Raw genomic sequence first — 25,054 nt, 5'->3', positions numbered from 1 at the left:
AAAGTCTATATGATGTAAATGTAATCTCTCAGTCATCTGGCCTTGGTAATAGAGGAAACTTTAATTCTTCACTAGGCACAATGGGACATGGGAAATCTGGAAAGCTCATTCAAAACAAAATATTAAGCTTCATAAGAAATTTTAATGTTCTATGGGCATCTAAAATTTGAGGGTTAAGAGGTATGAGAATAGAAGAAAAAGAAAATACAGTATATTATTGAGACCTGCAAAAGTCATATTGACATTAGGAACAAAAGAGTCCATTCTCACAAAGGTAAAGTCTTGGAAAGAAGCACAATGTTCTGGGAGATTTATGTTTACCAACTCTAAAATCCTTTTTACTGCAATAATGATAAAAAATAAATACTTCAGAAGCTTCAGAAAACAGATTCCAGATGTTCATATGGCCTAGCCTCAAGTTATAGCCTCAAGAACAGTATGCAGGCTTTTCCACTGAATTCTATGTTCTACAAACTGGCTAAAAATACCTCTGTTCTAGGACCCATTTGTTAGTAAGATAAACACTTTAACCAGTTAAACACTAATTGATGAGATAAGGGCTACTGATACTGGCAAAATTTATCTGTGCAAATATTGTTATAATTTTATTTTCCACCAATATAGTAAAGAAGAAAATACCTGTTTAATACAAAGTGACTTACACCTCTTTCCTATGGCACCAACAAATAATGATTCATAATTATCTCATAAATTATTTAAATGTGGAACTTTCTAGACAAAATAATACTGTTTATTGAACCACTGTTGACTACAGCTATATATGATGCTCATTTAGTAGTGAAGTATCTAATAGCATAAAAAAGGGATCGGAGTAAAGAATGAAATCCTGCTACAGTGGATGCAAAGTCCTACAGCTGAGAGAGTTGAGAATTCTGGACAATTGTGTACAGAATTGGCCAATATGATATAAGTAGGATCACTATGGCTGCATCAGACTTGATTTTCTTTAGCAGTTGTAGTGCTAAAATAGTGGATACATAGGAAAAACATTAAAGGGCCCCCAGAGTTAAAGGAAAAGAAAACTATCCACAGACTGCTGTCAAGCTGCAAACAGTACAAGTCCACTTTTTTTTAAAAAAAAGAGATAAACGTGATCTCTAAAATTCCAATATGACCAAACTGGATCCAGTGTGTTTGTGCAGAGAAAACCAGATTATACAAAGTTCCATGATCAATAAGGAATGGATTTTGCTATCCTACCCAAAGGAGGGGTGACACTTTTTTGTGTATTAACTTTTACTTCATCTTAGTAGTAAATGTGTATGTTCACTTCTAGCCTACCAGGCAAATGAAATTTTGACATTTGTAACATGCAAGATTGGAATGTGTTGTTCACTATCTATATGAATTTGAAAATGAATTAGAAGACATTGGTGCATGAAAAAAGCTGAAATCAGGATAGCATCAGTCCCAGAATCCAGGTAAAATTCATGACACACTTCCAATAATTTTTGAACTGGCAAACAGCTTTCTAAATCTTTAGAACTGTTTCTGGGTAAGTAATGTTAAATGTCCAGGCAGGGCTCTTTAAATGTGGGGTTTGTTTGGGTTTTTTTTGGGGGGGGGGTGGTGGCAAATTGCCCATAAACACTGACAGTCTTGACCATTTTAGCTATTTCAAATTATCATAATTTTTGCAAATGTTCTTGGTTTTGAAACCATAGCAAAGGGCAAGGATCTAAAGTGAAAATGACTGCTCTGGTAAAAAAAAAACAGACATATTTCTCTGTGCAATAGTTACAGAATATTCCTCTGACACATTCACAATTGGATGCTCTCCATAATCAGCTGAACTAAACATATTTGTTCCCAATCTTTTAGTTTGTAATGGCCTTTTAGACTCCTTATTTTTGAAAGATAAAAATGAAATAAATTCCTCAAAATATTTGCCTAACATAGTTCCATAAGTTTCGTTTGTAATACATAAGGTTTTCAAGATTCTGTTATTCCACCATAGTACAACAAAGAGCATTCCTGAATTCCCTGCAATACCTCTATTTTTACCTTGCCTGCCTGAATGGGCTGACATCAGTCTTGTAAGCTTGTCTAAGTCTCTCTGTTTCGATTTATATTCATCAAATTCAAGGTGAGTTTCTTTTTCCTGCTTTCATATTTCTCATGACCAAATAATCTTTTCGTAGACCCCTCCCTTAACAGCTCAGTCACTCCTTTTCTATTCTCAAGATCAGCTTTATGTTCTTTCACTAATACATTGGTTTATAGCTTACAGTTGTTTGCTTCTGCTGACATGGATGGTGATGAGAATCACATAGTTTTTTGTTTTCGTTGTGATTCTTGGTTTCTTTCCTTGATTCTTGGTTACCAAATGACACGTATTCTGAAGAACTAATGGAATTAATCAAGCACAAATATACAGATAAAAATAAATGTTCATATATTAAGACAATTATTATTTTAGTCATCTATAAATATACAAGAGTATTATAGGTATGTTATCACCCAGAAATACAGTATAACAAATCTTTGTTAATAAAATAAATAATATTTTAACAGAGTAAGTGATTTTCTTGGGTTGACTAATTTCCATGTTAATAAAATCTTTGATAAATATTTATTAAATGGGGTGTGCTGAGAAATTTTAAAACATGCAAATATTGATAGAAACATAAAAGGGATATGTTGTATATGGAGTATGCAACTAAAGACAAAATGAAAATATGTATTCATTCTGCTGACTTTGTTATAGAGAAATGAGAATTGGGTAAACCAGGAGAAAAATAAAAAAAATAGTTAAATGCAAAGATAAGGGATTACTTAAGAATTCTTTTTTGGGAGAAAAAAATGGTGAAAAATGACTGCATACTGAGCAACATTATAAAATAAATGCCAGTATGAGGGACCACTCCTTATTTATATCCTGCCTTTATTATTATTTTTACAGATGATTCAAGGTGGTGAGCACACACAATACTCCTTCCTCCTATTTACCCCACAAAAACAGAGGTGGTATTCAGCAGGTTCTGACCAGTTCTGGAGAACCGGTAGCAGATATTTTGAGTAGTTCGGAGAACCAGCAAATACCACCTCTGACTGGCCCCACCCCCATCTATTCTCTGCCTCCCGAGTCCCAGCTGATAGGCTGGGTCTTCTTTTGTTGCCCTGCACAGGAGAACGGAGCTGGAAAGCAGTTTAGCGGGGTGGGGAGGGAATGGAGATTTTACAGTATCCTTCCCCTGCCACACCCACCAAGCCATGCCACGCCCACCAAGCCACACCCACAGAACTGGTAGTAAAACAATTTGAATCCCACCACTGCACAAAAACCCTGGGAAGTGAGTCAGACTGAGTGATTGGCCCAAGATAACCCAGCTGGTTTTCATGGTTAAGGTAGTACTAGAACTCACTGTCTCCTGCTTTCCAGCCTGGTGCCTTAACCACTAGGCCAAACTAGCTCTCTTATATAATGTTTTAGGATTAAATTACAGAAGAAATGTGTGAAGGATAGATGAATGGATCAATAGGAAAACGAAGACAGGAAAAATCATGGCAAGGTGGTGTTCATGACATCTTCCAAAAAACAAATGATAAGGTTAAAGAACAAAGGCAATTTATTAATTGGTTAATAGACCTAATGGAAGCAAGGATGGTCCTCAAGAATAGAAAAGTGTGGATATAGTAAATGGTGTGGGTGTAATATTAGATTTAGATTCCCTTTATCTTGTCTCTTCCCTTTAATTACTTTTGTCCACTACTTCTTATTGCTTTTTGACCATTGGTAAATATTGCTTACCCATAGGGAACAATGCAAAGAATATATAGGTACATGTAAGTATGGGTATGTATGTATGTGTTTTAAAACAAAAGTTGGTCTCAACTGTTACAAAATCTGTAACAGTTGAGATTTACTGAGTAAAAATTAATAATTTTATTTATTAAATTTGCTGCCCATCTCATTTCAAACAACTCCATTATTATAGATTCTCATTTACTTAGAAATATGAATTTTGAATTAAACTTACTTTTTCTGCAACAGTTGTTTCTTTAGTCTGTATTTATTTTGCTTTACACCTAAACGCATTTAAAAAACTGAGTAACTCATATCATACAGAACACATAATTATAAACTTTATTTTCACTCAATATATATTTATTTTACAATTTGCCTTAATAAAAATAATTAGTTTAAACAAAAAAATGGTTACCTCTAGCTTCTTCCATTTGATTTTTAAGCTTCTGATGTTGTTCAATAAGACCCTTAATTCCTTCAGGATTCTCTCTGCACTGGTCCTGACCTCTCTCATTGGCTTCTAATGCCTTTCTATGCTCACCCAAGAATGATAAAGCATCACAAAATCGATAATGTCCCTACAAAAAGTGATGAGGAAAAGGCTTAATATCATTTTAAAATAGAAGGGTTTGTCAAACATTTACATTTCTTAATTTGCTAGCTACTTCATATTGCAACCCAATCCTATGTCGCTGAGCACAAAAAGATTATGTTCAATATTGTACACAGACGTAACCTTTCATTAGACTGCAGACTAAAACACTATTTCATTTACCCACTTGCTATTCTAATGAAAATATTCAAGTATGTAAACAAAGGATTTGGGAGTATAACAACTGCAATTTTATAGTTGTATTGACATTAGAGTGAGCTATAGAATACATATCTACCAGAGGTGGTATTCAGCCGGTTCGCACCAGTTCTGGCGACCCGGTAGCAAGAATTTGGCATGGGTCGCAGAACTGATAGCGACTTCTGGCTGGCCATGCCCCCGAACCAATTCCCGGTCGCCCAAGTTGATCCAATCCAGATGACTGGATTGGCAGCAAACCCACAAAACTACACAACTGAAAACACACTCCCTACACAACTGAAAACTACACACACACATACACACACACACAAAAGCAGATACAGATGGAAAAATCTAAAAATATAGCTTTAATTTATAGGAACATAACAACATGTCCTAGCATTTTTTGATGTTGATGCTTGCAGCATACAGGCCAGGTGACATTTTACATGAAGTCCAGCTGCTTTTATGATTTCTGAGAAAATTAGTAACTTGTTTTGGGGGATAACACTTCATCCTTATTAAAGCTGGTTTTAACATGTTGAGATTTCTGAGGCTGAGCCTGCTTGATGGGTTTCAAGTGCTCATGATTGCCCTGCTTGTGTTCTTGCCTGGGTCTTTTGTTTTTCCTATCATGGTGGTTAATTCTGCCAGTTATCAGGAAAAGGGGACCTCCAGGTCCTTAATAACGGCTGTACTTTAGTGGTGCTTTTTGTTGTCTTGCTTGTTTGCCTGGGGGTTTCTTAAAGGCAGAAGGGCTGAGATTTCTGGTGTGAGGTTTTGGGTCCTTGGGGGAACAATCCAGGGTTTTTATTGCATTGGCTTTGTCTGAGGATTAAGTAAAAAAATAGTTTTTATCTGCAGTATTTTTTTTTGGGGGGGGGGGTTGTATGCTTTCAAAGTTATCTAATTAACAATGATCAAACACTAATATTTGCTTATCCTTTTTACTGAACTTTCCTTATATAATTGGTGTTTTCTTTTATATTTTTCTGTTTCTGTTAGTTAGCCATTGATAAGAGAAATCCCATGTTAAAAAGTATTCTAAGCCTTCTCCTTGATTGTAAATTTGTAATTGTTAATTTCTTCATTTCTGCACATTCTAATATTTTAATTCATTTTCATATCTTTTTTTTCCATTGTTGTGCAAACACAATTCTAGCAGCTGTTGTATGTGTAAAATAAAATGAATCCAACAAAATATTTCTGGTTTTAAATCCAGAATGCCCTCTGTTGGGATTTGAATTTGAGCTTGTATTCTGATTGGTTGTCAGACTCCCATGGGGCCATGCAGGGGCAACTCTGTAGGCTGTCCTGAGTCCCAGATTTGGTTGAGCCTTGCTGGAAGATGATGTAATGAAAGGGCTTTGGGCAATTCCTAATATATCTCTACCTGGAGTAGATCTTTGTTATGTAAAATAGACTGGCCTAGGCCAGAGTAATGGCCCATTAGCAAAGGTTGGAGGGGCTGAGTTTCTGCCTTTCTTGAGTTTTTACTTTTCTTTTTAGGGGAAATATTCTGCCCAGCCAGTCACATGACCGCCAAGCCATGCACAGCATCACATGACCGCCAAGCCATGCACAGCCAGTCACATGACCACCAAGCCACACCCACCTAATAAGCCACAGAGTCACATGACCCCCAGGCCACAACCACAAAATAGGCCACGCCCACAGAACCGGTAGTAAAAAAAAAATGAATACCACCACTGATATCTACTATGACATTTTGTCATCTTTGCAAGGGGCAATTGGATTATTCAAGAATCAGTATATTAATATTCAAATTATAATTCTTTATATGCTTCTTTCTCAGTGCCTCTATTTTTAAAAAATCTGCAGATAAACGAACTGTTTTAATATAATTCACAATATTTTCCTTGCCATTTCGAACCACCAGGAAACATAATCATTCAGTTTAATGTTTTATTTTGCATGTCCTCATTCTGCTAGAAATGGATTTCTCTCAGAACCCATAATTTCCAAAATTGGCAGAGTTAAATACACTAGGAACTTCATCATGATTAAATTATTTTCATGTATACTTTCAAACTTGAATCATAGCCAAACAAATTTATAGAATATGTGCAACTAACCTTAGGCCAACAGGGTTTCAAAATAATGGCTCTCTTCCCATCACACAAGGCTTTCCTAAAACAAAAATATATTTGGCACAAATGATTTAGTAGAATGCTTTCATTCAAATTGAAAATATTTTCAAATGACAAGATTTTTAAAACCTGAGAAAAAATTATCACTTATAAATTTCCATTTTGAGAACAGCAAAAGCTATCTTTATGACTGTAATAGTTTTCTGTTCTTCTAGAATATTCTAACTTCATTAAGAGAGAGGATGGTTTTGCCTTCTCAGACCAACCTTGGATGAACTAAAAGGCTTCATTCCTCTCATAAGCATAATAGTTTTGGGGGGGAAATACACTTAAGTTTCACTTTTTTCTTTTATTGTGAATTTCAGTTCTGCTAGTATTTTTCAGAACATATCAGAAACTAAATAAATTAATGGAAAACCAAATTAATATCAATTAAAATTTTATTTTAAATGCAGTTTATTTTCTATGTCATGCATTAGAACAGGGATGTCAACTGGGCATGGCAACCAATGCGAAACATCCAGCCCGCAGGCCATGAGTTTGACACCCCTGCATTAGAGAATTAAGGCATGAAAAACAATTTAAGGATATTTTACAAAACAAACAATTAAGGGATCTTCTAAAATCTAATACTGCCTTCCATACCAAAGTTGAACCAATACAGTCAGTCACTGACCTATGACCAAAATGAAAACTTCCCCATTACAGTAGCAGGCATGATGATTGTTAAGCGAAATGATCACGTGGCCACCTCGTTTAATAATCCCCACCCCTGATCACCCTGATTATCTTTCTTGTCATTTTTTTCTGTGGGCGCTCTGGCACATTAAAAATGAAATTCTGTTGCCTGCTCTCAAAAGTGGAACATACATAACACACATATAAATATGCTATATACATACATATGTATATACCTACACCCTAACATATAAATATATATAAATATTAATCACTGTCCATCTTGAATACATGGAGGAAAGAGGAAGCTTGAGAGTTCACAAGGTTGATACTGTATGGAACAAAACTTTGGCTGAATCTGGATGTTCTGTTTCAGATACCACGAAGCCTCATCCCAGAACAAGGAAAATAGGTCATGAAGAGGATGTGAAGTGTCCCAGACTGACAATGCAGGTCATTAAGCAGAGCAAAGGATTCCTCAGGTTGAGGGAAGTCCTGGGAGGCCTACGCAGGCCCAAGCCTGCCTGTCCTGGGTCTCCCAAGGCCTCTCCCACCCCAAAACATCTGCTTCCCATCCCTTGGTGTCCCCCAAAGGCTTACTTTCCACCTTTCTCCCACCTGCCCACCTGGACGTAGCTGCTATTTTCGGAGTGGCTGCAGGAAATTGTGCAGCTCCAAAATAGCAGTTGCTTCTGGCATGCAGCCATAAGGCCCAGGGGCAAAGTGGTTCAGAGTTTTCCATAATGCTATGCAGACTGCATTAGGGAAGCAGAGTGGATTATTTTGTCTCTGATCTACATGGCTGCATCCCAGAAGTGGCCATTTTGGTATAGCCACAAGGAATTGACTACTCTGAAAATAGTGGTTGCTTCTGAGATGCATCATATACTGTGGGACAGAATAGCCTATCTTCCTTCCCCAACATTGCAGTCTGGTGCTCCGGAGATCTTCAAAAGGTAAGTATGAGGTGTATGATGGGTGGTGGGGCAAGCATAGGGGACCCGGCTTCTTGGGAAACAGGCTTAAGGCCTGAAGGGATCCAATATGGGGAGGAAGCTGTTCCAAGGACTGTGGGGACCCCCAATGGGATGGGGGAATAGCTGGGAGAGTCACTGAAGAATCCTACAGTCGTAAAGATGAATGTTGTAACCAGGGGTGGGATTCTACCAGTTCGCACCTATTCGCTAGAACCGGTTGTTAACATTCTAAGCAGTTCGGAGAACCGGTTGTTAGAAGAAATTACTGGCCTAATCCTGTAAGGAAGGCAGGGAGGAAACATTCTGGTGTTGCTTACAGAAACTGCCTCTCCGTTAACCCTTATTACATTCTTGGCAGGACTAGACTTCCTGTCTCAGGAACTTCTCTGGAGTTTTTGCCTCCTTTGCTGGTACTTTGCTTGTGTGGAGTGACCATTCAAAGTTACAGTGGCACTGAAAAAAGTGACTTATGACCATTTTTCACACTTACGACTGTTGCAGCATCCCCACAGTCATGAGAGGCCAGGTGAGGAGATGCGTGCCTAGATGTGAGTGATATTGGCCATGCCCAGCCAATAACATGACCACCAAGCCATGCCCACCAACTTAGCCACATTCAGAACCGGTTGTTAAAAAATTTGAATCCCACCCCTGTTTGTAACTTTGACCATCACTAAGTGACTGGTTATAAGTCGAGGGCTACCTGTATCTTCCTTTGGGAAAGTTACATGTTCCTGTTCATTCTCAATTTTTCAAAATTTTCCTTAGTCATCCAGATAGATAAACAGCAATCTTCACCAGAAAAATATAGAAAAACAGCACAATTCTCCTGGACACCAATACAATATGACATCAATAAAACTTACATGTTTTTTTTCCAAGCTGCCTTTGCTAATAGACATGTTTAATTAAACTTGCAGTATCTGGTGAATGAGCACACCAAGGTCTGCAAAACATTTTAATTAGCAAATTTTATGAAATATTGCAACCTAAGTGCCAAACTGTGTTTTCAAATAAGAAATATGTTTTTTTCTAGGATTTTGACTTTGAAACAATGTTTTATTAACAGCGATCAGCAAGAGTATGAAAAGAAATAACTAGCAAAAGCTCTTCTGGCTTTGCTATATCTGTTGGAAATATGTCTTAGATTTCCCTAGCAATCGTTTACTTGTTAGACAAAATCAGTTTTATCCTGAGAACTGGATTTTGACAAAGTCTGACACAATAAGAGTAACATGCATTCATTGTTCTTATTCTGGTAGGTACTCTTTGTACCCAATTGCTGATATACTGTGCTCTGAATAAGTGCAGCGTTCCAGGTGTTTGTTCTGAGACAAATGTATGACAAAAACTTGTCATAACCCCTTTACTTTGCATGAAACTTTTAACTTTGGTTGGATAAGGAAAGAAGAAATAGGGCAAGTAACTTAAAGAACATTGTCACCTAGATCTTTTCTTTTCTCTAACTCTGCCAAGACTCAGAAAAACTGGATTGGCTTTCATTCTCCTTCACTGAAGGCTGGAGGTCATAACATTCTGCTTTGCCTTTCTCATAAAGGAGAGTTGGCTCCCTCAGCCAAATTTTTCAAGGATCAAAGGGGTTTGCAGCTTTTTAATCTACTTCTTTATCTTTATGTCAGTCAATCCTAATTAAACCCTTACTTTTCCAGAAACTCCACAGCCACAGCAGTTCAACCTCAGAGGGAATTTTATCTGGAAACCACAGATTACAAATGTAACTTATTGCCTACAAAGCATCCTGATTACATTTAAATAAAAGTGACTTTTCTCTGCCTACTTCAGAATAGTTGTTAAATAATCTATGGTCTGAGTGCATTTTCTCTATGCTCAGATTTAAACCACAGGCACAGTATATGTTGAATTACTCTGTAAAATAATGTAATTTTGCAGATGAACTGGATGTTTCTTTGCTAGTTACAACCTTATGTGACAACATGATTTAAGAAAATGTTGAAGCAAGCAAATCTCTTGGTTGGAAGGGGGAAACTATACTTACCGATACTGTCCAATTCGGAGAAAACAGAGAGCCCGATTTCCATAAAGAAAGTGATTTTCAGGCCTTAAAAAAGGTTAGATAATATTTAGCTTGTAAGCCATAAAGAGAAATATAAAAAAATTAGCCATAAACTATTTTCAAGTGAAATTTAAAGATGTCAAAATTTAATTTGTAAATTGAGTTTGAAGAAATACTCAGCTTTTTAAAAAACGTATCTACAGAACAAATTTTATGAGAATTGACTCTAGACAGAGAATTCAAGTGGCATGGCTTTTACTACTAGCCAACATGTGGCTAAATATCACAATTACAACAGTATGTCTAAAGTAACATTACTCATTCCTAAACAATTCTTAATGGACAATCTACTTTTATGCTTTCTCTCGCAAGAAGGCTGTTGAGATGAAAATGAAGGTGAACTAACAGGAATATTGCATGCTTTGCTTTCTTTAGCAGAGATGAGGGCTTAGGGTCAAGTTAATTTCACTATGAAGTCTGAGCCTAGAGAACATAACCAATTGTGGGATCAGGAACACAAATATAAAGCAACCTTTGAAGGGCATGTTTTAACTTAGCACTAAAGATTTATCAAAGCATATATTGCATGCAGCCTGTAAAGCTTTAAATTCCTTTAATTCTTAGCAACAAATGCTAGAAACAATGTCTTTGTCAACTCATTAATTAATGGCACCATTCTCAATTTATCCATGAATTCCTTGTTATCCATGAATCTTGGACTGACCTTTTGGAACCTAATTTTGCCTATGCTTTTATCCATCTGCTGAATTTGCAGTAATTACTGACTTTTGATATGTATGCTAGCCTGGGAGCTATGTCTAAAGAGTAACACACCATAATAATTTCCTATTATATCTTTCACCATAAACTTAAGAAGTTTCAGAACTGATCATTTTTATTCTATTCTTCTCTATTCCTACTGAGAAGAAAAGCTTTTTGGAAAGCTATAACATATAGGGCATACAAATTGTATGTGATATACTAGCTTTTTATTCATTTCCCGCTTGATTTTCTCAGTAGTTCAAACTGGAACACTTATAAAGCATTCCAATATCAATCAACCAGGCAATAGGATGGAAGTAAGGTACAATGGGACTTCTGGGGATCCCATTGTGTGTCATGGCCAGTAAATGGGTGCAAAACCTGAATTTTTTGTCCATCTGTGATGTACTGTCAGAATTCATCCACTGAATCATGGACATATATACCTCAGTTAATTGAAATAGTTGTCTACGTGTATGCACGATCAAGTGAAATATGACTATCAAATGAAAAAAATGGAGTCAATTTTTAATTTGACTGCAGAAGTAAATTCTTAATCCAGATATAATCAGCAAACCAGCAATTTTATTCACTATCAGAAATGTTTAGAAATCCTTTGTGGATCTTAATAGTCAGAATAAATGCTGATCTCAACTAATATTATCTCAACTTAAATTCTTTGAAAAGTTACTACTGACAATAAGAGTTAAAAATCAGCCATTTGAAAGCAAGAATATACTTTCAAATGAATGTCATTATATTAGAAAGTTCTACAAATTTAAAATGCTATATTCCTCCTTCTCTACTTTTTTACACTACTCTAAATTACATTCTCCCAAACTTAATTTCTGGACATTTGCACACTTTTGTATAGTAACATAATTTATCCCTTACCATAGTTCTATAGCTTTTGTATAGAAAGTGATTGCAGTATCCATTTTTTCCTTAGCAAATGCTTCATTTCCCCTTTTTTTCATATCCTCACTGTTCTGTAATAAAATATAACAAAATAAAATTAACATGAAATGGGAACTGTTTTGAGGAGGGGGTCTGCGACACCCCCAAACCCCTGTCCGGATCCCCTCTCTCTTCGGCTGCCTCTACAGGGCAGCCATATCCCCCAGACCCATTTGGATCGGGGGCACCTTGGCGGCAAGCGCAGCAGGAATTGCGGACAGTCGCGAATTCCTGCTGCCGCCGAAGCCACGCAAAACCGGAACCCCTCCTCAGCTGGGAAAACCCCTTTTTCCCAAGGTGGTGGAGCTGCGGTCAGTAATGGCCGCCACAAAGAAGCCTGCAGCCGGGTAAGATTGGTGCTGGAGGAAGCAGGAGAAGTGAAAGTGCTGGCTGAACCGGGACAATAACAACTCTTAAATACCCTGGAAACTGAATTGCTTGAATTGCCTGAAGGATACATTGTTTCCCAAAGAAGATTGGAAAGCGGCTAAGAAAGCTGTCAAGGGAAAGTTGTTTTTTTTTCTTCACTCTCCCTCCCCATAGAAATAGCAGACGGAGATCTGGAAAATCTACTTGGGCACCGAAGGTAATTCAATTTGAAATTTAAAGCCAAGGGATAAAGGATTTCTGGACATTGGATTTAAAAACTTAAAATTATTTCTATTTTTTACAAGGGGAAGGGAAGAGATAAAGACTTATTATAAGACTGTACTGAAGGAGACTGCTTTGAGCCTATAAGAACAGGATTAAAAGACATTAAGACTTCTAGAAGATCATCTTGGAATTGTGTATTTGAATTCTACCCTAGGAGGTGAAAATATAGAAAGAAGAAAGTGCTAAATGAAACTGTTTGCTCTGATTTGGTTTGCTTTGTAACTTTGAGATTTCTGTGAAAGCTTGTTAAAAAAAAGGGGGGGGGGGAACTAAAGACATTAGGGTTGCTTCAAAAAAGAAAGAAAGAAAAAATTGCATTATCTTTTGAAGGACTACAAATGGAATTTCAAAGACTGAAAAAAGAAGATAAGGGCTCTTCTGGATCTATTTTTCACTTTTTAGAAATGGCGATTTCTACCTATCAAGAAATACGACAACGACAGGAAGACTGGGATGAAGGAGAAGAAGCCATCTTTAATGGACAAACACACTTAGTGGAGGAAGAAAAGCGGAAGGGGGGCAAGGAAAAGATGAACTTAGAACTTAAAAAAGCAACCAAGAAAAAGAAAAATGAGATGAAAAAGCAATATGATGTCAGAAAGCAACAGAAAAGAGAAATACAACAGAGAGGGAAGACTAAGAGAGTGAAATTGGAGAGATGGGGGGGTCAAAAAGTTAGAATGGATAAGAAAGAAAGGGGAAAAGGAAAGAGAAGTCATAAAGACTTTAAACAAGATGCTAAAAAACGAATTTTTTTCAGAGATAAGTGGTAAGATAATTTTATAAAAATGATTCTGCAAAAGTACATAAGAATGTATTGTAGACATTAGTATTTGAAACTGAGTTAGAAAATTAGAATATTATATGATTTAAAAATGTATTAAAGGGAAGCCATGATTTAATTATAGAGTTTAATTTCTTATGAAATATTATCTTTATTGTTTAAGAATTAATAATAGAATCTAATTTCCTATGAAACATTGTTCTTACTATATTATAAATTTAATACTTCTCTTTTACTTTTTTTTAGTTTTATTATTACTTATTAAACTCAATTGTTTGTTTTATTATTTTGAAATGTAATACTTAGAATGTACGGAGCAGAATCAGCACGGACAATATGTATTATTTTAAGTGTTATTTAGGGGAAAGATAAAAAGTTGTCATACTTCAATCTGGGTTTACAGGAGAAATATTGTATTAGACAGAAAGGATAAGTAGGTGATTGAAAGAAAACGGACCAAAGATGTAAATATAATTATTTAATCGAGATGGAATAAATAAAATAGAATTAAAAGAATGAGTAGGAGAGAGAAAATATATGGAAAATAGAGAATGCTAAATAAGATATGAGATAGTATATTAAGTGAGTATAAATTTTGATTGATGTCTGTATAAAAAGAGTTAACCCGGGGTAAGCCGCCTTCCAAAAAGAAGTTTTATTTATTTATGTTTTGTGTAATGTTTGTTTAAGTTTGACAGGATGTGGAAGAATACTAATGAAAATATATTCAATGAGTATATAATTTTAAGGCAGAAGAAATATGATTAAATAAAAGGAAAGGGAGTAATAAAGAGAAGTTTGGAAAAGATATGAAGTTGCTTAGATAAGATAAATATATATATTAAACTATAGAAATGTGATAATTTGGAATTATCTTCTTTTTAAATAAGATGGTTTATTTGTTTCTTTTAGAAAAGATATTTTATGTTACTGCATCCTATGTTTTGTTTGTGTGTGTAAAAAAAAAACTAATAAAGTTTGTCCAAAAAAAAAAAATGGGAACTGTTTTCAAATACATTGGGGTGCGAACACTTCTGTTCGCGACCAAATCGGATGATGACCAGAATTTTTGCTTCTGTTTTGCTTCTGGTCGCAAACAGATCTTCAGGTGATGACCAAGCAAACCCGAAAATCGCCGTTGCAATTTTCCCTGCCACGGCGATTTTCCCTTTGGCGCCAATTTTTTGGTTTTTTTTGGTCTGCACATGCGCTAACGGTCATGCTTCCAGTCATGACCAAATCGGGTTTTAACTGTAGTCCTGCAATGGATTATGGTCATGACCCAAAGTTCCACTGTATACAAGATTTGGTCAATGATGCTGTTTTTAAGTTATTTTAAGATTTCTGGGCTATGCAGTGTAGAGCATTAGAAACATATCAGTAATAATTGAATAATAACAACAAATAACAAATAATCATCCAGTAAATCATTTCAAAATTATGAGCACTCTCATTCTAATTTAAACATTAGTTTGCATGAAGTCATTTATTCTAGCAGTGATCAAGATACACAATGTAAAAAGATGGTACACTTTACTGAAGTGAATGGGAGAATCATTCAATGACCACACTCTATGAGTATATCAAAGGATATCTAGCTTGGTTGTTTTGAAATGTCTGTTTAATTCCATAATCATTGTAAGGATTATGAATCAGTAAAAGTGAGCTGGGCAGCAACATAAATTGCCTTAAAGAAACAAATAAGTAAACAATGCAGAGATAATATATTTTATATATAGGTACTACAAAGATCAGGTAAAACCAACCTGAATCTCCTTTCTGACAGAGATGGGCAATTTAGAAAGGGATAGATGACAGACAGACATAGAAGTATTTCAATAATTTAATTAGTCTTAAATTGTTGCAATATGTAATTTTAAAAAAACTCACCATCATACAGTTGTCACAATAAGAAGATTCAAAGGCTTCTACTAAATTGTAGTCCTCCAAAATAACTTTACTTATATAATACTTATCTGTAGTAAGAAATAAAATGCTCAATTAAGACAAGTGCATTGTTTGTTTGCTGCTAAGAGGAATAGTACTAAAATATGCTGTAACCTCCTTTTAAGGACAAATAGCCCTAAGTTCTTCTTTATTTAAAATGAGTTAATGGGAAAGCTAAAGGCAGAATTCCTAAAGGCAGCAAATAAATGTGGTATTAGTAACAATGGGACACTAAAAGGCTTTCGGAGCTATGGGATGGAACAGAATAGAGGAATAATGTCCAAAGGCCATAAATCTACAAGTTTCATAAGGGGGAAAAAAATCACATGGGGGTCCTGAGCAGGGGTGGGATTCTACCGGTTCTGTCCACTTCTGTAGAACTGGTTGCTCTGAAGAGCAGCAAACAGAGAGCATACATAGAACCGGTACTATGTTTGCTGCTGTTTTGGCCCACCCACCCGCCCGGGCTCTTACCTGACCTTTATTTCCTGCGTTTTCAACCGCAGCTGCTTTGTGCGACACAGCTGCGGTTGAAAAAGCAGGAAAAAAGGACTTTTCCAACTGCTGCGCACTTGCACGCAGCGCTGCTCAGCTGTCTGGGCAGCTCAGGTCATAAATTGCAGTTGCGCGACACAGAGCGACAGAACCGGTAGTTATGCCGGTCGGATCCCATCCCTGGTCCTGAGTTATACATATACTCCACTATTTAATCCTGCAAAGAGATTGGGGCCCAGGATGTTCTGAACAACAGTAATGGGCCAATGGCAGAATTCCAGCTCAGTTCCTGAAACACTCAAGTGTTTTTCAGCTATGGTTACTAGCATGGACAAACACTGATATTAGATGCTTTTCCTCTCTGTTATTGGGGCACTCCGTTTTTTCTGTCAATATGTAATAAAAACAAATAGATGATTACATTAAGACAAATCCCACTTACTGTATATACTTTTTATAAAATGAATCACAGAATTTTTTAAAAAATATTCTATTTCCAATAATGAATAAGAAAAGCTTGCACAAGGTAATACTGGTTGGGAACTCTTAATTCTACTCTACATTATTTAATAAAAACATCCTGACCTATCCTATATTGCTCAAAGGGAGCATTTCAATCACTAGCAATGTGAGTTCTGCAGAAGTGAAATGTTCTTTACAATAATTCATATATTTAATGTAAAAAAATCCCAACGTTAAAAAGTTATTTATTTTTATTTTATTAAATTTGTTTGCCACCCATCTTGCCGCTATGAGTAAAAAAAAATTTTGGTGGGCGGAGCTGGCGTCACGACGATACGGCATGCAATCTTGGAGGTCTGAGATCGCTGCCGATATCTTTGCTCCTGGACGGTCCAATCGGATCTAAACCGTCCCAAAGAAATGGTGAAAGTAAAGAGCGCATCCTGTTGATCCCAGGGATATCGCAAAGTCCCTGGTAGATCCAGGAGAAGCTCTTCTTGCCAGCAGCAAAGAGGCAGCCATTAAAGCTGCTGAAGTTGGGACAGCTCCAAAACGAAAGAGAATGAAAAGAGAGAGTGTGCCGGTTTGGTGAGAACCTTTTCTTTATTTTAAGATTTGAAAGGACACCCTAAGGAAAAGAAAGAATCTGTAAAAGTTTTGACAGAAGTGATTAAGCGGCGATTTTAAACAGGAATGTCAAAATAATATTTTTATTTTATTTTTCTCATTGCTGGATTTTTTACACACAATCTTATACTTTGAAACTGGACTGGTTTTTTCTCTTCTTTTATCTATTCTTTTTCTCCTTTTTGATTTTATAATATTTTAGGCTAGAGACTCCCTTATAGTTATTTTTTTTAAATATCTTTTTCTTTTTTTAATTAATTATTATATTTTGCTTGGAAAAGGAGGGGGAAAGTGAAAACAAAAGAAACTTTGCAACACTGCCAACTAGAGGCGTGGAAATATTCTATTTCTCTTTTGACCAGACAAAGCTGAGAAAGAACTGAGACTTCTTTTCAAGGACATTGCTATTTGATAAAATAGAGGGAAGAGCATGGAAGAGTATTATTACAGGTGCTTTCTATCAACAGCTGGAGTCTGGTGTTGAAGCTTATAGGAAAAGAAAAGGTGATAAGTCTTTGGAGAAGAGAGTTATAACAAGAGCCTTGGATAATTAAACAAAGTGCAGTGTGCTCTTTTTATTTTTTCTAAGCTGCTCATCAGTTTACTTTTTGTAATAGCTATTTGGTTTTTTGGGCTCTTTGGAACTTGTCTTTGTTTTTTTTCTTGTCTTTGGAAGTTAAATTTCTATGCTTGCTCTTTATTTTAAGCAAAAAGCTTTAGTATTAATGATTTTCTTCCTTTTCTTTTTAAGGGAGTAGTCTTTTTTTTTTCTTTTTTTCCCTCCCCTCCCTGGTATTTTTGTTTTTCCATCTACCTTCCATATTGGCTTTTTTTCTTTTTTCTTTTTTTGTTTATTCTTCTGGCCTTCTTTTTTTCTCTTTTATATTTGAGACCTGTTAATTGGATTAAGGCAGGGGTCCCCAACCACCGGTCCCCAGACTGGGACCGGTCCGTGGATCATTTTTTACCGGGCCGCAAAGCTTGGGCGTCGCCATCTTGTTTCGACGGCACTTCCGGGTTTTCGGTTGCTTCCAGGTTTTCGGTTGGAAAGTGCTTCCGGGTTTTCAGTTGGAAAGCGCCGTTTGGGTGCTCGTGCCTTAGTTTCGTCGAAGGGGGGGGGGGGCGGCTTCGAATGAAGAGCTGTCCTGATGGCAGTGGAGTCTCGCATTACTCAAGTACCGGTCCGTGGAAGAATAAATAATCGTGAAACCGGTCCCTGGTCCAAAAAAGGTTGGGGGCCACTGGATTAAGGTGTTGAAGAACCTGAAGAATTTTCCCTTTCTCTTTTTTAGCTTTTTATTTTTCACTTTTCCGCCTTTTTAAGGATTTTACAACTTTTTCTTTTTTGTTTGTGTTTATGGTCTTTTTCTTCATTTTTGAATTTTTACTGTTATCTAACCAATCGATTGGATTAAGGTATACAAGAACCTGAGGAATTTTTTTTCTTTTTTATTATTATTACTATTTGGCTTCTTTTTTCCTACTATTTTTATTTGGAATTGCAATTGGTTATTTCACAATTGGATTAAGGTCTAGAAGAACCTGAAGATTTTGAATTGCTCGAAATGAGTAGGAAATTAACAGCCCCTGGTTCCTCAACTTCTACTTCTTCCCCTCCACCATCTGGAGAACAACGTTCAATACAGACAATGTTACGGCAAGAAAAAGAACAAGAAAAAGTGACCCTGCAGATGATTATGCAAGGAATTCAAAATATTCAAACAAGAACAGAGAATATTCAAAAGAGAACAGAGAATATCGGACAAAGAACAGGGAAAATCGATGAAAAGGTGGAGAACATCCAACAAATGATGATGAAGTATGATGAGAGATTCTAAAAAATTGAAGAAGATAAACAAAGAGACAAGAAGATTGGAGATATTGATAACAGATTAACTGTGGTTGAACAAGATAAAAGTGGTATGCTGAGATGGGAGATGGACAGATCAGAATTTTATCTTAGATTCCAAAACATAGAGGAAGAAAAGGGACAAAACCTAGCTGAGATAATGATAGAAATATTGGCTGCAGCTTTGGAAATAACTGAAGAGAAGATGATGGATGGAATAGATGAGGTGTATCGAGTCTTCACAAGATATGCAATGAGAAATAGCTTACCAAGAGAAGTTCACATCAGATTTACAAAGAAAGCCATTAAAACGCAAATATTGCAAGTGGCAAAAGAGAAAACATTGAAATACAAAGACAAGGAGATTGTGGTCTTGAAACAAGTGCCCCAGAAGAGTGAGAGAGATGAGGAGAAAATACCGATTCCTGACCAAAATGCTACTTAAAAAAGAGGTGAATTATAGATGGCTGATTCCAGAAGGTTTAATGTTCACATGGCAAGAACAGAGATATAGAATTGACTCAATTGAGAAAGCTGAATCATTTTGTACAGATTTTTTTAGAGGGAAAGAGGAAGAGGCAGAAAAAGAAATTTCACTAATTGAATTCCAAGAGGACTGCCAAATGACAACTGAAAAAGAAGAAGGTGCAGTAGGTGGAAAGGAGGAAGCCAAAGAACAACATGAACCAAGATCTACGAGAGCTGTTAAAGCTAACTACAAAATATAACCATGGAAGAGAAAAAATTGATTACAATTAATATAAATGGACTTAACTCAGCTGTTAAAAGAAGGAAAACTTTCCATAAATTAGAGAAATTAAAATTTGATATAATCTGCCTACAAGAAGTACATATTAAAAAGCAATATGAACAATTGTTGATACAGCCAAAATTAGGGAAAATATTTACTTCTTTGACACAATGCAAGAAAAGAGGAGTGGTTTTATACATTAAAGATATTACCCCAGCGAAATTGATTTATACTGATGACGATGGAAGAATACTAATGGTGGAAATAATGAACAATAATACAAAAACACTCCTGATTGCAATCTATGCCCCAAATGACAATCAAGAAGAATTTTATAAAAAATTACATATGAAAATAATTGAACTGGACTAAGCTAATATAGTTATGATGGGAGATTTTAATGGAATTGTATACAATAAACTTACAGCACAGAAAACAATAAAGCAAAACAGAAAGACCCTCCCTAAATCTTTTTTTTAAATGGTAGATGAAATAAACTTAAAAGATACATGGAGAGAAAGAAATACTAAAACCAAACAATACACCTTCTACTCAAACAGACATTTATCATGGTCCAGAATAGATATGATATGGATGTCAACAGAATTGTTAACTAATATTCAAGAAATAAATATTGAAACAAGTACTTGGGCAGATCACAATCCAATGACAATTAAATGGAAAGGACAAAGAAGAAGATCTAGATGGACGTTAAATAATACTATATTAAAGGAAAAAGACTTCATACAGTGGATGGAGAAAGAACTGATTTTTTTCTTTAGAGAAAACAAAAAAGAAGATACATCAATCCAGAACGTATGGGATACAATAAAGGCATATGCCAGAGGCTTGATAATAGACTATACAAGGAAAAGAAATACCATGAAAAGATTAGCCTCTAAGGCATTAGAGGATGAGTATAAAGGACTTGAAAAAGAGTTACAGAAAATGCCACAGAAAAAGGACATTAAGTTAAAAATGGATATAACCAAACATAAAATGGGTCAAATAGAAAAAGAAGAACTAGCACAGAAAATCAGAGGTGCTAAACAGAACTACTTTGAAGATGCAAATAAACCAGGTAGATGGTTAGCATATAAATTGAGAAAGGAGAAAGAATCAAGAAAAATATTGCAATTAATAGATGACCAAGGCCAAGTTTGCTATGCTAGTAAAGAGAAGAAGGAAATCATATGAGACTATGATGGGAAACTATACACAAGAGAATATTGATGAGGAAAGAGTTAAAAAGTATTTACAGAATGCTAATCTACCCCAGATACCTAAAGAGATTGAAACAATGTTAGAAAGCAATATAACGATAATGGAGTTAACTGAAGCACTCAAGAAGCAAATGGAAAGGCACCAGGCCCAGATGGACTTCCGGCAGAATTTTACAAAACATTACAAGAATCGTTGAACTTTCCATTGCTAGAAGTTATGAATGAAGTTATGTTAAAGAAGAGGATACCTAAATCATGGTCAGAAGCTTATATTACACTTATTCCAAAAGAGGAGGCCAATCCATTACAAATCAAGAACTATAGACCTATTTCCTTACTAAACACAGATTATAATTTTTTTGCTTCAATATTGGCAGAAAGACTTAAAAATACTTAAACAATTTTATCCATCCTGATCAAAATGGATTTCTGCCAAAGAGACAAATTAAAGACAATATGAGAGTAATCTTGGACACTTTGGAATACTACAAGGCACATCCTGAAAAACAAATGGCTTTGATATTTTTAGATGCACAGAAGGCATTTGATAATGTGAATTGGCAATTCATGTTATTACTGCTGGAACAGATGGGCTTTGCTAGAAAATTTATTCAAGCAATAGAAGCTATATATCATAAGCAAATGGCAAAGGTAATGATAGAGGGAGAACTGACAGACTCTATCAATATAAGAAAAGGAACAAGACAAGGGTGCCCACTATCACCTCTGTTGTTTGTGTTAACTTTGGAAGTGCTAAATAGAAATATTAGAGATGAAAAGAATATAAAAGGGATGAAAATAAAAAAGGAAGAATTTAAGTTGCAAGCATTTGCAGATGATCTGGTTTTCATCTTAGAAGACCCACTGGATCTAAGGCAAATTATAATTGCACCCATGATAAATACTATTGATATAAGTACACAGGAATCTAGGAAAACAATAATTTATAATGTGGTATACGTAGCCTTTAAAAATATGAATGCCAATTAAGCAGGTTATTTTGACAGTATGACTCTGGCTCTCATTTTGAATGAGGAGAGTTGTAAACATTCCCCTTATTGGGAATGTTGTAGTTTATAGAGACATACAGCTCATTGAATTAAAGGCCATTTGTTGATGAAAGGTTACAAATCCAGGAGATATATGTCCTGAGGGAATATTCATGAATAATAAGCTTGTTTAGCAATTAAGCTACTGTAAATATTTATTTATTTAGCATATGATGCTGTTATGGATAGATAAAATTTTATATTAAACCACCAAACAAAGCCAGAAATATTCAGGAACCATCTATGACCTCAGTAAGAGCATCTACGAGACATAGAGCAAATAGAAATTCCCTTTATAGTACAATGGCATTTTCATCCATTAAATCAAATGCTAAAAATATTTTTATTTGGATAATGCTATTTTTGCATTTGGAAAATTAGATCTATTAGAAAATTAGTACTATTAAATTCTGGCTTACATTCTGATAAATTGGGATTTTATTTCACATTAATATTTCACATTATTATTATTTATTTTAAAGACAATATGAGAGTAATCTTGGACACTTTGGAATACTACGAGGCACATCCTGAAAAACAAATGGCTCTGATATTTCTAGATGCACAGAAGGCATTTGATAATGTGAATTGGCGATTTATGTTATTACTGCAGATGGGCTTTGCTAGAAAATTTATTCAAGCAATAGAAGCTATATATCATAAGCAAACGGCAAAGGTAATGATAGAGGGAGAACAGACAGACTCTATCAATATAAGAAAAGGAACAAGACAAGGGTGCCCACTATCACCTCTGTTGTTTGTGTTAACTTTGGAAGTGCTAAATAGAAATATTAGAGATGAAAAGAATATAAAAGGAATGGAAATCAAAAAGGTAGAATTTAAGTTGCAAGCATTTGCAGATGATCTGGTTTTCATCTTAGAAGACCCACTAGAAACAGCATCAAAATTGATAGAAAAGATAGAGACATATGGAAAGGTGGCTGGCTTGAAAATAAATAAAGATAAGACAAAGATCTTGACAAAGAATATGTTACCAAGACAAAAGGAAGAACTGGCGGATCTATTGAAAATCCAGGTCACGAATAAGATCAAGTACTTGGGGATTTATTTGACAGCAAGATGCAGTACACTAAAAGAGAATAATTATATCAAACTTAAGCAGCAGATAGCGCTAGATCTGGCGAAATGGGAAAATTTACAACTGTCATTAATAGGGAGAATGTCAACAATCAAGATGAATATATTACCCAGAATTTTATACTTGTTCCAAACAATTCCAGTTTGGCTTGGAAAAGATTACTTTGAAGATTTAAATAAAATTGTGTTGAAATATATATGGCAAGGTAAGAAAGAAAGAATAAAGTTAAAACTTTTGCAAGATGCTAGAATAAGAGGAGGATTTGGTTTGCCTAATTGGGAGTTGTATTACCAAGCTACAAATTTGATGTGGGTTAAGGAATGGGTAACATTAAGAAATACTAGATTGTTGACATTAGAAGGACATGATCTGTTGTTGGGGTGGCATGCTTTTTATGGTATAAAGGAACTAAAACACAGGGGTACTTTAGAAGACATTATATACGGGAGTCTCTGTGGTTAAACTGGGAGAAGATTAAAAGACAATGTTATTTGAAAATTCCAGTCTGGTTATCGACTATTGAAACATTTTCTTATCCTATAATATACAAAAAGGAACAAACAGTTAGATATGGTGAAATATTGAATGAAAAGGGTGAACTTAAATGTATGCAAAAATTAGAGGAACAAGGTATAAAGATGAATTGGTTTTCATATGCGCAAATACATTCAAGGTATGATAAAGATTCTAAAACAGAAGGTTTCTATGATAAACTGACTGATTTAGATAAGATTTTGACAGGTATTGATGAAAAGGTGATTAAAAAATTGTATGGATATTTATTAGAAATTAAATTAGAAGAAGAAAAAATTAAAGAAACTATGATTGCTTGGGGGAAGAATTTTGGATATGGGATTGATCTAGAGAAATGGCAAAAACTGTGGTCTCAAAATTATAAAATGACAATGTCAACAGCATATAAAGAAAATTTGTATAAGATGTTTTACAGGTAGCATTTTCCCCTGACAAGAATAGCAAGAATGTTCAAGAATAAATCAGAAAAATGTTGGAAATGTCATCAGACACCTGGCTCATATTACCATATGTGATGGTCATGTGCGGATGCTAAAAAATATTGGACTAAAATCCACACGTGGTTGGAAAAAATGACAAAAAAGCACACAGATTTGAAACCAGATATTTTTATTGGGAAATTTACCTGAAATATATAGTAAAGACTTGAAATACCTGATTGTAAATGTATTAACAGCGGCTAGGATTGTATTTGCTAAAAACTGGAAAAATGAGAAAATACCATCACAGGAGGAAATCATTAAGAAAATATTGGAATGTGCTGAAATGAGTAGATTGACATTTGAAATTAGAGAACAAGAGGATAAACAATTTTATAAAATTTGGGATCTATTCTATCAATGGTTAGACAATAAAACATAGTAAAGAAATATGTAGATTCTTAGAAATAATAAATATATAAAGATATATTCTTTTCTTATTATATCTACAAAATGATTTTAGGATAGATTTGGGATGATAATATGAACCGTTATAAAACAAATTAAGTAAAATATGATTATTTTGTAAAACATGAATGAATAAAAGTATAGTCAAATGATTGATTAATAATGATATTAATGTATTTAATATTTGACTGAAAGCACGAGAGTATATACAATGTAATTGTAATTGAAGACTACGAAATGGAAGCACAAAACAATTTGTAAACCAACCGGCACACTGTATGCATATATATGGAAGATGGCTTGATGTTTTTATGTTGTGTTTGTTCATGTTTGTTTTAAAAATCAATAAAAATTAAAAAGAAAAAAAAAATATTTTTATTTTATTAAATTTGTTTGCCGCCCATCTTGCTGCTATGAGTAAAATGTAAAATATGTTTACTCTGCTCTGGTGGATTACAATAAGGGATTTAGATATCACCATGAATTAAATACGTTTTTGTTTGCTAGTCCTCTGTACACAATAATTCAAAATAATTATAGAGATTCCAGCATCTATTGCATACTGATCTAACCAAATTTAACAATGCAATATTTTTTTTTCATTTTGATTT

General features: G+C 35.0%; 1 protein-coding gene across 4 annotated transcripts in view; it reads right to left on the bottom strand.

The window, feature by feature from the left end:
- TTC3 (tetratricopeptide repeat domain 3) overlaps window positions 1–25,054 on the bottom strand; it is an 85,517-nt gene that overhangs the window by 50,442 nt on the left and 10,021 nt on the right. For all 4 annotated transcript variants that reach the window (XM_087966755.1, XM_087966757.1, XM_087966758.1 and 1 more), the window contains 7 exons: window positions 15,411–15,496; window positions 12,020–12,114; window positions 10,346–10,408; window positions 6,659–6,713; window positions 4,185–4,347; window positions 4,002–4,050; window positions 2,250–2,367 (listed from right to left, as the gene is read on the bottom strand). In XM_087966755.1, the coding sequence (XP_087822881.1) occupies window positions 2,250–2,367; window positions 4,002–4,050; window positions 4,185–4,347; window positions 6,659–6,713; window positions 10,346–10,408; window positions 12,020–12,114; window positions 15,411–15,496 (629 nt within the window). The remainder of the gene's footprint in view (window positions 1–2,249; window positions 2,368–4,001; window positions 4,051–4,184; window positions 4,348–6,658; window positions 6,714–10,345; window positions 10,409–12,019; window positions 12,115–15,410; window positions 15,497–25,054) is intronic.

The sequence above is a fragment of the Notechis scutatus genome, chromosome 5 (genome assembly GCF_049901735.1).
Source record: "Notechis scutatus isolate UNSWTSFEM ecotype Mainland chromosome 5, rNotScu1.2, whole genome shotgun sequence".
NCBI lineage: Eukaryota > Metazoa > Chordata > Lepidosauria > Squamata > Elapidae > Notechis > Notechis scutatus.
This window is presented reverse-complemented; position numbering and strand designations above follow the sequence as displayed.